At 39.5% G+C, this 16444-nt stretch overlaps 1 protein-coding gene, 1 long non-coding RNA gene and 1 pseudogene across 3 annotated transcripts; 1 reads left to right on the forward strand and 2 right to left on the reverse strand.

The window, feature by feature from the left end:
- Positions 1-246: 246 nt before the first annotated feature.
- Positions 247-3338, reverse strand: LOC111144483 (annotated as a pseudogene).
- Positions 3339-4002: 664 nt separating this feature from the next.
- Positions 4003-12909, reverse strand: LOC111144500 (THAP domain containing 1). Of its 2 annotated transcripts, none has more exons than XM_022498811.1 (3): positions 12515-12909; positions 9203-9398; positions 4003-4525 (listed from the first exon to the last, which is right to left on the reverse strand). In XM_022498811.1, the coding sequence occupies exons 1-3, from the start codon at positions 12583-12585 to the stop codon at positions 4151-4153; spliced, it is 642 nt and encodes a 213-aa protein (XP_022354519.1). In that variant the 5' UTR covers positions 12586-12909; the 3' UTR covers positions 4003-4150. The 2 variants fall into 2 exon arrangements, with proteins under 2 accessions (XP_022354519.1, XP_022354520.1); XM_022498812.1 differs by having other exon boundaries at positions 4058-4420.
- On the forward strand, positions 12709-14428 carry LOC111144501. The gene is made up of 3 exons (XR_002640403.1): positions 12709-12874; positions 13242-13395; positions 13810-14428. It is a non-coding gene; the product is annotated as an uncharacterized LOC111144501 (long non-coding RNA).
- The last annotated feature ends 2016 nt before the right edge of the window (positions 14429-16444 follow it).

Raw genomic sequence — 16444 nt, forward strand, 5'->3', positions numbered from 1 at the left:
GCCTAGGGGTATGAGAAATACTGGCTGCCTCGCCTCCTTGGGAGATACCACAGGACGTGAGTGGGGAGGAGAGGATATGTCTTCTTGGACATATCTACTCAGAATGGTTTCTGTAGCACTGAGCTGTGTGTGGGGTGGTGGCAGTGGTGATGGTTTAAGGCAAGAATAAGTGATGGTGTAAATGCCACCAGGCTGTTAATGTGCGTGTGTTTTTGAAGTGAACATCACCTCAAGATTTTATTGTCTTCATAATATAACAAAATATGGATAGAACTGGATCAGTTGGCCCTTTCTCTTATCTCCTCCCAGTTCAAAATGCTTGCATCTCTTAAGAGACAGCATTCTTAGGTCTGCAATTGGGGTCAATAAATTCAAGCCTCAGCACAATCTTCTTTGTAGTTTTAGCCTTTTTCCAGAAAATCGGCTTAGTCTCCCCACCATAGCATAGCCCCTCTGCTTCCTGTCATAATGCCACTTTCCCTGGACATAAAATCTTTGCCTTTCTTATACTGTGTCACTTTGTGGGGTTGGTGTTTGCCACACTTCTTGCAGAAAGTCCGGTGGGTTTTAGGAATGTTCACTATGTTTCCGAGAGCGCTATCTGCATGGGAAAAAAAAAAAAAAAGCCAAGCTCTTAATGTTCTTCTAGAGATTTAGATTTTCTTGAATGTTTCTTCTTTTGCTATAAGACCTTAAGACAATTTGCAGAGACCTTAAATTGTTGTTTGAAAAAACTTTTTTTGACCAATCATCATAGTTAGGGTGAACATGTTGCCATTCCAGAAGTCATCTATTTGTTGCTAATATTGTACAGTTTGCCTCACCAAAAATACTTTAAAACAAAGGACGTATATTCATATTCCTTAGGATATTTTAAAAATGAAATTTTGATGATCTCAAAACCCAAATATTATGAATTTAGAAAAGAATAAAAATTCTCAATAGATCTTTTGAGTTTAAAAAAATTTATCATTCAGAAAAAAACTCAGTAAAATAAAACACATCCAAGGTAAAAAAGATATCAAGACATGGAATTGTAAGAGCAAACTTTTCCATTATTTTAAGTATAATAATTATAACCGCTTTTTTGCTTATTTGTAAATCACTGTTTGCTTTTTGATATTTTTCTTTCACATTGAGGATTATATTTTAATACACAATATAAAATCATAATGCCCAGAAACACCAGTTACCATCACAAGAGCAATGCTCTTCATTCATTGCTTATCCAATTCACATGGTTGCTAGTATCAGGAAGAGTAATAATCAAACAGGTTTATAAATCTTCTTTTTCCTTTAAATGCTATTCATGGATGGCTGTCTTTTAAAAATTCTAGAACATAAATGGGAGTTTTCTTTTTACAGATCATATGGCCTTTTAAGTATCTTGTTTAATGTTGCTTACTACTGACTTTACAAAAGCCATGGGTGTTGAGTATGTGTGCATAATATTTTTAATAGCAAGAGAATGATCAGAGAATATTATTTGAACCAAAAAAATCCATATCAAGTGAAACTTTCATTTGTTTTTGCCATTTCTGTTACACTTCTAACAAAGGAATTACACAAATTATAGTTAAGAGAAAAAAAAAGATCTCATGTACTTGGGACTTACAGGTAAAAAGTTTTGCTAATAATTTTAAAACAGCACTGTTTCTTTACTGCAATGACAATTATTTTTAGTTCACAAAACAGATATACAGTTACTAGACATTTAAATTATTTTACAAAATTTTAAAACTTCTTTAACTCAGAATTTGACAGTTCAAACTATGCAGCAGTTCAAAGTGAAGTTTATATTTTCACTATAACCAAGTATAAAAAGAATGGCAACTAATTCCATCCTAATCCAGAAACCCATTTTAAAGAATCTGAGAACAACTGCTTAAATGTAAACAGTAAACAGAGAACAGATGACCACTTGTCACGGATATTTTACAAACAGATTTCTGCAGGCTTTGGAAGTTAGGCTAGTGTTCAGTCATTTGTAAGTCCCTTCTAATTCTAAAATTCTATGATTTTATAGTTCTCCTAACAGTTTTATCAAGAAAGTTATTTCTTCTCACCATTATTGCCAGATTACATCATCACACATAAATGGAAATTTTAGTATGTTACTGTATGTGCTTAAAATAAATGTCATCTTTCAGAATATGCTGCAGTTCGCATGAGTCTGCCCCCATTTGTTCCAGATTGAGACTGTGTCCATTTGTTTCAGACTGAGTTTCATCATGCTTGAATAGGACCTATTTCCTTTACTTGGCAAGATAATAAACAGTACAGTAGACAAAATGAATTTTTAAAACATTCACCAAATGTTACATCTCGCATTCAGAAATAACCAGCTATACCTCAAACTCCCTATGCTAAACTATGATAATTTATTTAAATGCAAACAGCTGGCATACATGCTGCTTGTTCAGTTCTCTCCAGAGATTTATGTTTGTTATGAAAAGAAACTCCAGGTTAAATCATAATGTTAAGATGCTAAGTAATTAGGATTGCCACTTTTACAATTCAGTGTTGGATTCTTGGTTTTGGAGACACAAACACACATACACACACACATTTCCTTTCACGTAGACAACAATAAGATATATGCTTTGCAAGATGTTTACTCATATCCTCCAGGAATTGCTAGACAGATGAAATATAAAACCAAACTACTTTATGGGTTTCCAAAACACTGATGAGATCCATGAATAACTAGAAAACATCCTCTGATTCCATAAAGTTAGTTCTATATGTTATCAGAACATACAACTTCAAGTAATCTTTTGATTATAACTTTCTATTTTTGAAATACTGGTTCATAAAAAATCAAGGTATTATCCACTGGCCTCATAGCAGTAAGTCACATTGAAAACCATAGCTACGAAAGACACTTTTGAATGTCATTGTTTCATATTTTTAATACTGCCTTAAAAGGTCTGTTACTCTTCAACTATCTCAGCGTACTTAGAAATATAAAATAATTGTAAATTGGAACAATTATTCTAAATCTAAGTAGATAATTCCTAAGGCAGCATCTGTTTACTCAGAACATATTTTCATTTCAAATGTGTAACTAAAACTTCTCACAAAGTCAGAATACAACTCATAGTTTGAACAGAAACTTCAGTGTTTAAATTTCAACATTCAGTAACATAAGCAGTACATAGTAGATTGCTCTGGAATACAAATCACTCATTTAAGTAAATGGGATATAATTTCTAACTTGTGTTAAAAGTGAAAAAAATCCTTTTTTACGTGAAGATGTGACCAAAATCAATTGGTCATATTATGGTACAAATCAAACTCTACTGACACAACACTTTCGTTAGAGATTTGGGTACAAATTGTTATATCTAACAACAGTTGGGAACTAGAAGCTCCTTAATGTTGGGGATAATGAAAGAAAAAGGCATACTATGGATCAGGCCCCCATTTTTATTACTTTATTCATAACAATGCCTACTTTATTGAAGAACATCTCTTCCACTGGAGATATGCTTCTAATTTAAAAATTAGTGGGGAAAAAAAGATGGACCCACTTTTAAAATTTCATACTTATTTACTCATATTGACTAGGTATAGAATGACTCTTCAATTCCTGCTCTGAAGACAACCAATTTATTTTTTTAAGCATTGACTTGTCAATTTATCTTTGACAAGTGATTAAGATAAACAAATCTTCTGACTTTACAAATAAGAATATGTGAGTAAGAATATATATATTCTGAGAAGTTATATCTCGTGATCTGACCTATACTTCTGACTTACAATGTAACTACATTCTTTTAATAACCTGCATTAATTTTAAATTTTAAACTTAAATTGTCCTTGCTATACTGTTCACAATCACTTTACTTTTCATTTTTACATTTCTATAAATACCCAAACAAAACTCCTCAATTTGAAACCAACTTACATTGGAGTTCTGAGGTTAGTTTACAACTTTTAAGATATTTTGTTAAAATGTAAAAACCCTGAAATTACAAACAAAAAATTTACAATTTTATAGTATATATCTAATTTATTTTTTTAAAAAAATATTCTGAATGTTTTTATACAAGTACTCAAGTGTTATTTTTTTCAAATGAAACTCCTTATAGGCTAGAAGAGGGTGTGTGGTGTTGCCCCATTAAAAACCAATACAAACATCATTTTTCTATGCTGGCACTTCAACTATTTCAAAGTAGTCATTCGGCAAAATCACGTAACCTCTCTCTGATATGTCGTCCTTCTCTTTCTGGAAGTGAACAACCTCCTTTAATTTTTCAAGCTGTCGTTCTTGTCTTCTGCATCGCTGCTGTGCAGTCTTGAGCTTCTTTCGGAGTTTTTCAACTTGTTGTTCTAGCTGATGAATCCTTTTTCTCTGGTGCATTGTATCCTCCACAGTATAGTTGTGGTCACAGAAAACTGAGAGATTATCAGGGGTCTGAAGAGGAGGCATTAGTAATCCAATAGTAGCATCCACCTGGGAAATGGGAGGTGTTAAAGGAGGCGGGGGAAGCTGTTCTTGTGGCTCCAGAAGATCTTCCTTCTACAACAACAATGCAGAGTATGTTCAAGTTTAGTAACTACAAATAACAGTTTAAAAGAATCCACCTGTGGAATTTAAGAATGACATTTTTACAAACTGGATTACCTAAAAGAAAAGGTTAAATTTACAGAAACATACAATCTTCCAAGAACAAATCAGGAAGAAATAGAAAATATGAATAGATCCATCATTAGTGATGAAATTGAAAAGGTAATCAAAAAACTCCCAAAGACAAGAGTCCAGTACCAGATGGTAAATTCTACCAAATATTTAAACAGTTAATACCTATTCTCCTCAAAATACTCCAAAAAAACAGAAGAGAAAGGACTTCTAAATACATTCTGTAAGGCCAGCATTACCCTGGTATCAAAAACAACAACAACAAAGAACTACAGGCCAATATCCCTGTTGAACATAGATGCAAAAATAAATATGAGCATATTTGACAATACAGTAAAAGGATCATTCACCATGATCAAGTGGGATTTATTCCAGGGATGCAAGGATGGTCCAATATTCATAAGTCAATGTGAAACATTACATTAACAAAACAAATGATAAAATCATATGACCATTTCAGTAATTACAGAAAAAGCATTTGACAAAACTCAATACCCATTCGTGATAAAAAGTCTCAACAAAGTTGCCTTAGAGGGAACATACCTCAAAATAATCAAGGTTATATATGAAAAATCCACAGCTAACATCACACTCAGTGGTGAAAAACTGAGAGCCTCTCCTCTAAGATCAGAAACAAGACAAGAGGGGCACCTGGGTGGCTCAGTGTGTTAAAGCCTCTACCTTCGGCTCAGGTCATGATCCCAGTGTCCTGGGATCGAGCCCCGCATCGGGCTCTCTGCTCAGCAGGGAGCCTGCTTCCCTTCCTCTCTCTCTTCCTGCCTCTCTGCCTAATTGTGATCTCTTTCTGTCAAATAAATAAAATCTTTAAAAAAAGGAAAGAAAAAGAAACAAGATGTCCACTCTTACCACTTTCATTCAACATAGTACTAGAAGTACTAGCCATAGCAATCAGAAAAGAAAAATAAATAAAAGGCATCCAAATTGGTAAGGAAGAAGTAAAATTATCACTATTTGCAGATGACATGATACTATATATAGAAAACCCAAAAGACACCAACAAAAAACTACTAGAGGTAGTAAGTGAATCCAGTGAAGTTGCAGGATACAAAATTAATATATGGAAATCAGTTGTGTTTCTATACACTAATAATGAAGTAGCAGTAAAAGAAATTAAGAAAACAAATCCATTTATAATTGCACCAAATAGAATGAAACACCTAGGAATAAATTTTACCAAGGTGAAAGACCTAAACTCTGAAAACTGTAAAACAATGATGAAACAAATTGAAGATGACACAAATAAATGAAAAGATATATAACCTTATCATGGATTGGAAGAATTAACATTATTTATTTGTTTGTTTTAGAGATTTAAACTATTTGTTTGACAGAGAGGGGGCACAAGCAGGGGGAGTGGCAGGCAGAGGGCAAAGCAGCCTTCATGTCAACCAAGGGAGTCCAACGTGGGACTCGATTCCAGGACCCTGGGATCATGACCTGAGCCAAAGGCAGCCGCTTCACTGACTGAGCCACCCAGGTGTCCCAAGAATTAACATTGTTAAAATGTCCATACTACCCAAAGCAATCTACAGACTCAGTGCAATCCCTATGAAAATACCAACAGCATTTTTCAAAGAACTAGAAAAAAATAGTCTTAACATTTGTATGGAACCACAAGAGACCCCAAGTAACCAAAGCACACTTGCATGAGAAGAATAAATCTGGATATATCACAATCCCAGTTTTCAAGGTATACTACAAAGCTGCAGAATCAAATTGGCACAAAAACAGAAACATAGATCAGTGGAACAGAACAGAGAGCCCCAAAATAAACCCTTGCAGTTAGTTAATCTACAACAAAAGAGTTAAGAATATATAATAGGGAAAAGACAGACTCTACAATAAATGGTGCTGGAGAAAGTACAGTTAGATGAAAAAGAATGAAACTGGACCACTTTTTATATACCACACACAAAACTAAGTTAAAAACAGATTAAAGACTTAAATGTGAGACCTGAAACCATAAAAATCCTAGAAGAAAACACAGGCAGTAATTTCTTTGAGATCAGCTTTAGCAACATTTTTCTAGATGTGACTCCTCCGGCAAGGAAAACAGAAGCAAAATAAACAATAGTGACTACACCAAAATAAAAAGCTTTTGCATAGGGCAGGAAACCATCAACAAATGCAACTAGTGTGGGGCGCCTGGGTGGCCCAGACGGAGAAGCACTCCACTCTTGATTTTGGCTCAGGTCATGGTCTCAGGGTTGTAAGACTGAGTCCTGTGTTGGACTCTGTGCTCAGCAGGGTAGTCTACTTGAGATACTCTCTTTCCCTCTGCCCCCATGCACAATCTCTCTAAAATAAATAAATCTTTTTAAAAAATTAAATTAAAATTAAAAAGTAACATATGGGACACCTGAGTGACTCAGTCAGTTAAGTGTCTGTCTTCGGGTCAGGTCATGATCCCAGGTCCTGGGATTGAGTCCCAAGTCAGGCTCTTTGCTCAGCAGGGAGCATGCTTCTCTCTCAGCAGGTCCATTTCCCTGCTTGCGCTTTCTCTCTTTCTCTCCCATTCTGATAAATAAATAATAATAAAAAACATGCAACCTATTGAATGCAAAAAGATATCTGCAAACAATATATCTGACAAAGAGTTAATTACCCAAATATATACAGAACTTACACAACACTATACCAAGGAAATAAACAATCCATTAAAAAAAAATGGGCAGAGGACAGGGACATTATCCCAAAGACCTACACATGGCCAACAAACATGAAAAGATGCTCAACATCACTAATCATCAAGGAAATGAAAATCGAAACCGCAATGAGTTATCACCTTATATCTGTCAGAGTGACTAGTATCAAAAAGACAAGAAATAACAAGTGTTGGTGAGGTTATGGAAAAAAGGGAACCCTCTTGCACTGTTGGGAGAATGCAAGTTGGTCCAGCGACTGTGGAAACCAATATGGACGTTTCTCAAAAACTTAAGAATAGAATTACCATATGATCCAGTAATTCCACTACTGGGTATTTACCCAAAGAAAATGAAAACACTAATTTGAAAAGATATATGCACCCCTATGTTGGCTGTATTATTTATAATAGCCCAGATATGAAAGCAACCTAAGCATCCATTAACAGATGAATGCATAGAGATGTTCTGTGTGTTTGTGTGTGTAGAGGGTATACATATATATCTATACATACATATATACACACACACACATACACACACGAATATTACTCAGCTATAAAAAATAATGAGCTCTTGCCATTTTGTGACAACAGGCATGGACCTAGAGGGTACCATGCTAAGTGAAGAAAGCCAGAGAAAGACAAATAAATACCATGTGATTTCACTCATATGTGAAATCTAAAAAACAAAACAACTGAAAAACAAAAAAGCAGAAACAGACCCATAAATACAGAGAACAAAGTGATGATTGCCTGAGGGGAGAAGATGGGGGGCTGGGGGATGGAAAAAATGGGCAGAGCGAGGTACAGGTTTCCAGTTATGGAATGAACAAGACAAAGGATGAAAGGTACAGCATAGAGAATATGGTCAGCAGTGTTCTAATTGCCTTATATGGTGACAGATGGTAGCTATAGTGTGGTAAGCACAGCCTAATAGGTAGATTTGTCTAATGTTGTACACCTGAAACTAATGTAACACCATCATGTGTCAGCTGTACTTCGATTAAAAAGAAGGAATATTAGACTTTTTTTTTGTGAAGCCTTGAAATAGGAACATTCTAAAATGAGAAAACAGTTTAAGTTTTAATTATACTTTTACACCTGAAGTAGAAATGGGATGCAAGAAAGAGAACTGGTAAGATTTAATGAAATACCAAGCACTTAAAACTGAGGGTGGGGGGCGCCTGGGTGGTTCAGTGGATTAAGCCTCTGCCTTCGGCTCAGGACAGGCTCAGGTTCCCGGGATTGAGCCCCACATCAAGCTCTCTGCTCAGAGGGGAGCCTGCTTCCCCTTCTCTCTCTCTGCCTGCCTCTCTGCCTACTTGTGATCTCTCTTTCTCTCTGTCAAATAAATAAATAAAATCTTAAAAAAAAAAAAAAAAACTGAGGGGGAAATATTTGAAACTGAATGGTCCCTGATAAAGAAAACCCAAGGGCGCCTGGGTGGCTCAGTGGGTTAAAGCCTCTGCCTTCTGCTCAGGTCATGATCCCAGGGTCCTGGGATCGAGCCCCGCATCGGGCTCTCTGCTCAGTGGCGAGCCTGCTTCCCCTTCTCTCTCTGCCTAGCTCTCTGCCTACTTGTGATTTCTCTCTCTGTCAAATAAATAAAGAAATTTAAAAAAAAAAAAAAAAAGAAAACCCAAAACTTATCAACGTACATGTAGAGGTAGAGAGTGACCTTAAGGTAAATTACAAAGCTAGACTGACTTTCTTGATGTAAAGATGTTTAACTTAAATAAATTGTACTTTGTATTTTTAAAAAGTATATCATGGTTAACAGTGGTTATCTTACAAGTGATGGCTTCCAGTAAGATTTATTAACACTACTCTGAATTTTCCACAATAAAAACATTAATTTTATAAATAGCCCAGTATTTTAAAACACACGTTACCTTATCATGTGGCTCAGTACAGAGAAATATCGTGGGTACAGCATTCTCTTTGAGCAACTTGTTGTTGCACTCCCTCTTAAAGCAGTCCGGGGTAAAGTGTTCTGAACAGATACTGCTATACTTGGTGGGCTTAAAGTTTTTCCTTCGGACAGCAGCCTCCCATTTTTTGCAAAGACTGGGTCGAGTAAGAGGAAACCTAAGAAGAAGACATAATTCAGTTCTCTGACCTTCTTTTAAAAGGAAAAAAAAAGGACATCCAGACTTTCCTGATTAGGAAAGACCTATCTTATACTGGTGTTAACAAGCTAAGGGACATCTGATTAAAACCCTAGGGCTGCTATCTTTTTTTTTTTTTTTTTGACAGTTTTTGATTGTACCTTTATTCACCTTAATTAAGAATGTACTTGTTTGAAAGATCCTTTAAATAAAGTGACCACCCACCGCTGTGTGACATAAGTTGGGCCTCTCCGCATGGAGTTTTTTTTTTTTTAAAGCAGTATTTGGGGGTGTTGGATGTAACACTGAATTTTACTCCTGAAACCAATATTGCACTGTATGTTAGCTAGTTCGAGTTTAAATAAAAATTAAAAAAAAATAAATAAAAAGCAGTATTTGTTATAGGAAACTTTTGATCACAGAGTAGTTACAAGAATGTCAGATACAATGATGTATACAATTTAAACAGGACAGGCTGATTAAAAATTTATGAAATGTAAAAATATACATATTAAAAGTCAGCCATGCAGACAGATGCATGCAGTAGGAAAAGGAGGTGGGAAGTCAAGGGACATACGCAGTAATATTGCTTGTCTTCCTCTATACAGTAAATAACTTTCACTAACTGATACAGGTTGGTATTACACACACATCTAAATATACAAAGGTAAGTGGTGTATCTCCTCTATCTCAATTATTAATGTTTAACTTTTTATGTCAAAGACACTAAGAGTTTCAGGTAAAATACTTACGAAAGGGTGAATCTCTACTGATTTTTTTTTTTAACCAATGAAAACAAAATTGCATGTTTATATCTACATATTGCAAAAAAGAAGGTTCTAGTTCTCTTAGGATCAGTCTGACAAATATGAATTAATCAAATGATAACCAATGATAAATTTAAAATTTCACTCATTTATTTGTTTATATAATATGTCTGGAGAAGACTGGAATTGAAAGGGAGTGGTCTATTAGTTTCATGAACTGGGATGTCCAAGTCTCTCCCCAGGTTTGGGAAGTTCTTATTTATTTTTTAATTTTTAAAATGTTTATTTATTTTAGTCTTCCAATTTATTTTTAATTCCAGCATAAGAATATTACTTTTCTTAATTTACCTCAAAATCAACCGGAATATGTCTATCTGGAAGGCGCAGATAAGGGGGCTTGGGAAGAGTTTAAATTTATTGTGATTTTACTTTTCCAGGTCAAGTATTTAGTGAACTGGGGAGACTGGAAAGAAGCCAAAGGATGTCTGAACCTGTTCCAGTTTCTCTTCCATGTAAGGCATGCTAGAGCCTAACTCTGCTATCACGAAGAACTAACCAATCTTTGGGACAGTTCTTTCCTTTGTCCAGAACCGCTGCTACCACGGGGCCACCATGTAGAAACTAGTACGGGTAAAAGTACCCCTAGAAGATCCCTGCTGGAAATGGCCTCCAGAAATACAAACTGTCGTAGCAATCACTGGTAAAATTCAGCTCCTTGCACCTCCTGTCTCAAGCACTACAAAATGCTCAGGCTGTTTATGGAGGTCTGTCAAGATGTTTCCCATCTAGTCCCCCCAAAATCGTTCTTTATAGCTAAGAATGAGAGGCAGACCAGCTCTTCCTGTGATTCATTTAACAGCCAGCAGAAACTATTTCTGATGTATGAATGCCAGCCTTGGTTTCCAGTACCGGTGAGAGGTTTTCCACATTTTTAGATTCTTTCTGAGATATCATTAGAAACGGGGTTTGTGGGGAGCAGACTGTATGCAACTGTGTCACCATCTTCTGATCGATTTCTACACTTTCAAAGAACTGGAACTCATCAGCTTTAAGAAATTCCAGTAAATTAAAGAAGTAATACCAGTAGATCCTGAAGTAAGTTTAAGGGCAGGGGGTGGTGGTGGTGGGACATCAATCAATACTCAAGACCTACATTGTAAGGCACTCGTTTCTATTGGGTTCCTCTCAAATCAAACATCAAGGGCATCTACATCCCCTGTTAAACACAAACGACCTCACCAAGAGAACTGAAGAAATATTTAAGTTTTGCCCTGGTAATTATTTACCTATGAATAATTGCTATAATTTACCAGAGGGGTTCATTTCTTAGCTGTCATCTATTTACAGTTGGGAATTCTTGCAGAACAAGTTAATGGAAATGCAGAAAAATCTGCAAATACTGCATTTGGCTGAATGAAAACGCCGCCGTGTCCCTTTTTGCAGACATCCGATGATCATTAAGTTGTTTTCATTTTGCAGTTTTCTTTTCCCATTTTCAAGAGAACATGTCTCCCTCCAGGGCTCTAACTGCAGCACTTTCTGGATGAAACAGGCCTGGAAGTCGTGGGGCAGGTGCTTTTCCCAGGGCTTCCCCCAGGCGCCCGTGACAGGTCACCCTGAGTCCTATCAGGACACCGGACTTCGGCCGGTGTCGTTATTGTCCACGTTATCGCTGCCGAGCGCGGAAAACGGCAAGTGTTCATCTGGGCCGGACCAGGAGCTTCTCTACACTTGGAGGTCCTTAAAGGTTAGTTCCTAGAAATTGGGTAAGCACGTCCTCCCTGAAATCCTGGCCCGAAACCAATGTCTCCCATCCACAGCAAGGATGGCAAAAAGTGGCTTCGTCATTTTAAAGGTCTTTGCCTCGATTCCAAACTCACTTCCAAGGCGCCGTTGCCACCTGGCTTCTCTACTACCCCAGGGCGAGATCCAGGTGCCTCCCGGCTTTGAGAACCTCACGGCGCGCGCGGGGGCCGTCGGACTTCGCTCCTGGGTCGCGAACACGCCAACCCGAGGCCACCAGCGAACCTTGCGCACGGGTTCCGACCCTCGAGCGCGAGAAACGGTCATCGCGGCGACGCGCGCCAAGAACGCGCAGCCCTGGGCGGTGGGGCACGAGCGCCAACCCGGGGGCGGGCACGCCCACCGCGCGCGGCCGGAGAGACCATGAAGAGAGCCCGATCGTGCCCCGCCCCTGCCTCCGCCCCTTCCCCGCCCCTCCCATTAGGTCTCGCGCGGACACGCGCCTGGCTCCGCCCCCGAGCCTAACCGGCCGCGCGCCCCCCAGCCCGAGTTGGGGCCAGCCCCGCGAGACGCGCAGGGTACCTACTTGTGGAAAGAAACGGGCTTGTCCTTATCATATCGGTTCTTGCAGCCGTAGGCGGAACAGGACTGCACCATCCTTTCGGTCTTCAGCCACTTCACTTCGACCGCTCCAGCAGGCAGGCGAAGCTGCTATCAATGTCGCCGCGCTGGGCTTTGACGCCCTCGCTTCTTCTGTAGCTTTGGTCAACACTCAGAGTGATGATAAGCTCACTAGGGTTGACTATTGTACCCGTTTTGTTGTTTGCATTAGCGGAAGGACCACAGCCATCGCCCGTCTCCCATCTCCAAGATGGCGGAGGCAGCTTCAACCTCACCTCTCGCGAGGAGTCTGTCTCACTGTCTCTGATTAGCCCCGAGGTCAGAGGTAACGTTCCTTGGGAAGCAGCCCATTGGCTAAGGCCGAGCGTTGCGGAAGTAGGTGGGGCCTCGAGCTTCCGGAAGGGGTGTTTGGGAGGAGAGGCGAGGGGAGGGGACGGGACGTGAGTGTAGGGTAAGGCTCAGCAACCTGTATGACTTCCTTGTGTTAATTTATCCGGGACGGTTTAGGGTGGAGAGCAGCGCGGTCTTTGGGTCTGGTAGCCTGAAGAAGGACAGGTGTTAAAGCTGAGGTCGTTGGGTAATCTTCCCATTGATTTAAAAGGACAGCCACGGATGGTGTATGATTTATCAGTGAAACTTCGTGGATCCCTCTCCCACATCGCCAGTTTTCATCCCATTACCTGTCGCTGCAGGTATAACAAAGACTCTTGAGAGCTCAGGCGCCAGAATTCTGGCAATGAAAGAAGACACCCAGTCCCTTCTGAAGGCTCCCATCGCTGTAGTGTTCTGCACGTGCTGTTGGAAATCATGAACTGCTGCGGCTGTTTTCCCACCATCTGCCTCCTGGTGCGTGCTCCTCCCCTCTGTGTAGATCAGAGCCTGTAAATCTGGATAGCAGGCTGTTGACAAACTCCATGGCTCTATTACACTTTTCCTGATCCACTCTCCCCCTCCCGCCCCAACCCCCCTTAAATCCTGATGTTTCCCCAGGGTTCCATCCTCTGCCCTCCTCTGACTCTAAACACCCTGCTGCTTGAATTAAATAAAATGCTATGATTTCCTAAATCTTCTATTTCTTATGTAAATTTTCCTGCCTTCGGATTATCATCCGTGAATTATCTATTCATTTGCTTAAACCGGAAACCTTAGTTTTCTTTCTCACCCTCTACATGTGTTTGATGGCCAGGTTAATTGTATAGCATAAGTAAATACTTAGTAAACCCACCCCCCTCCATCTCTCTTTTAATTGTTCTTGATCAGGCCCTCAGACGAACGCAACAACCCCTGACCATCTCCAGTTTTGCCTCTCCAGTCTTTCCTCCATATTAAGTAATTGTCATACACCTGTTCACATCACTCAGAAGCTACCTCCTCTACTGGATAAAATCCAGACTTCTAATGGTGAGTCATAAAGTCCTTGAGGACCAGCTACCTCTACTTTTTCACCATCATCTCCACCCACTTGTCTTTAACTTAACTCTTTCCTAGTATTCTATTTTACATAAGACAGGCATTCTCCTGGCTTACGTAAATAGGCTGTTTTCCCTTAGCTTAAAATGCCTTTCTCTGGCCTCTCCACCTTCACAATGTGACCTCAGTGGTTATGTGTCCTAACAAGCTTTCCTTATCCTCTTTTTCTTAAGCTGCCCAACTTGGGCATCTCTCTTGCTCCAATGAAAATTTGCACTTAACCTCTCTATATGATTTTGAACCATACTGTAATATGTGTCCTTGTCTCACTTCATGAACTAAGATCCTGTTGAGGAGGAGGACTTTGTCTTACTTAGCCTTGTTACCCCATCAGCTTGCAGTGTCTGGCATAAATTAAGTATCTAGAAAATGTCTGTTAAATCAACTGGGCCCAGAAACCTTGTGCCTAAAATAATTTCAGAGCCATATCCCTTTACCAAATACTAAAATAATTTATTTTATTAGCATTTCTAGGGATAGACAGGCAGTAAATTCCTCTGTGGTTTGCTGTCAGTAAGGATCAGAATGTGATAACTGCTTGTGAACTGAAAAGTATATTTTAACTAAGAGTTCACTGAAATTCTTTACTCATTAATAGATTCAGCAAATATTTACTAAATACTTACTAAACATTTCCTAGGTTCTAGGGGCTTGGGATGCATGTGAATAAGACAAAGATTTCTGCCCACCAAAGTGGGGGGTTTGGGGGGTAGCGAAGGAAAAAATGAAACAAGATGGGATAGGGAGGGAGACAAACCATAAGAGACTCTTAATGTCACAAAACAAACTGAGGATTGGGGGGGGAAGTAGGGAGAGGGTGATTGGGTTATGGACATTAGGGAAGGTATGTGCTATGGTGAGTGCTGTGACGTGTATAAACCTGGCAATTCACAGACCTGTACCCCTGGGGCTAATAATACATTATATGTTAATAAAAAATTAAAAAATTTCTGCTCTCATGGAGCTAATGTTCTAGTGGAGGTTAGAGAAGGCAGACAGAGAACATACGACCATATGTCATATTAAAAGGTGAAAAGAGGGGGCGCCTGGGTGGCTCAGTGGGTTAAGCCTCTGCCTTCGGCCCAGGTCATGATCTCAGGGTTCTGGGATCGAGCCTCACACGGGGCTCTCTGCTCAGTGGGGAGCCTGCTTCCCCCCTCTCTCTGCCTGCCTCTCTGCCTACTTGTGATCTCTGTCAAATAAATAAATAAAATCTTAAAAAAAAAAAAAAGGTGAAAAGAGCTCTGTGGTTTGGAGGGGATTGCAATTTTAAATACAATGGTTAGGATATGCCTAATAGAGGAAGTGACTCGAGCTAAGATTTGGAATGGGGAAGAGCTAGCCAGGAGGATATCTGTGGGAAGAGCCTTGCAGGCAGAGGGAATGGATAAGGCAAAACTCCTGAGGCTCAGTGTCCCCAGCCTATACAAAGAACAGTAAAGGGGCCTGTGTGGCTGGAGCAGACTGAGCTGGGCTGGGTGGGGAGATGAAGATGACAAATATACAGCCAGGGTAAACAGGATGAGGCCATGCAGGGACTGGTAAGGACTTCTGACTTTGACTCTGAGATGGACAACATGCTTTAAGCAGAGTAGTGATCCAGTGTTTTAAAGCAATCACTCTGCTGTGTTGAATATAGATAGCAGGGGCATCTTAGAGGCAGGGAGACTGACTGGTAGGCAGGCTTCTGTGACAATGCAGGTGAGAGATGATGGCTTATACCTCGGTGGTAAAAACGAAGGAGTAAGAAGTGATCTTGTCTTCTCTCCCTTTTCCCCCTTCCATTTCTTTATTAATTTTTATTAATTTCTTTATTAACTTTTATTGAGTAGATGGCAGGCATTATGCTAGGTCTTGCTCTTGGTGAGCAAGATTAACAGTGCCTCTCTTCACAGAGCTTATCCTAGTGAGGGAAGACAGACAAAAAAATGTGAATAAAATCACATTGTGCTTGGGTGCCTGGGTGGCTCAGTCAGTTAACCATCTGCTTTCAGCTCAGGTCATGATCCCAGGGTCCTGGGATCAAGCCCAGCATCAGGCTCCCTGCTCAGCAGGAAGCAAGCTTCTCCCTCTCCCCCTGCTTGAATTCCCTCTCTTGCGGTGTCTCTCTCGGTCAAATAAATAAGATCTTTAAAAAATAATAATATTGTGCTGAGATGCCTGAATACATTAGAATGTTATAAGGGTTAATGAGGTTAGAGGAGGGCTAACTTACTTTAGTTTGGGTAGTTAGGTCGTCAGAGACGTGAACATTTTGCTGAGGACTAAAGAATGGGAAAAAATCTAGTAATAAAAGAATGAAAATGGGGAGGCCAGGAGGAGCATTCTCCATACAGGGAGTGTGTACTAAGGCCCTGTGGCAGTAGTTAGTGAGTTTCGTATTTTCTGGGAACTGAATGGAGGCTGGGGTGTAGACCTAGGGAGC

Source organism: Enhydra lutris, unplaced genomic scaffold, assembly GCF_002288905.1.
Source record: "Enhydra lutris kenyoni isolate GAN:26980312 unplaced genomic scaffold, ASM228890v2 scaffoldscaffold11, whole genome shotgun sequence".
Taxonomy (NCBI): domain Eukaryota; kingdom Metazoa; phylum Chordata; class Mammalia; order Carnivora; family Mustelidae; genus Enhydra; species Enhydra lutris.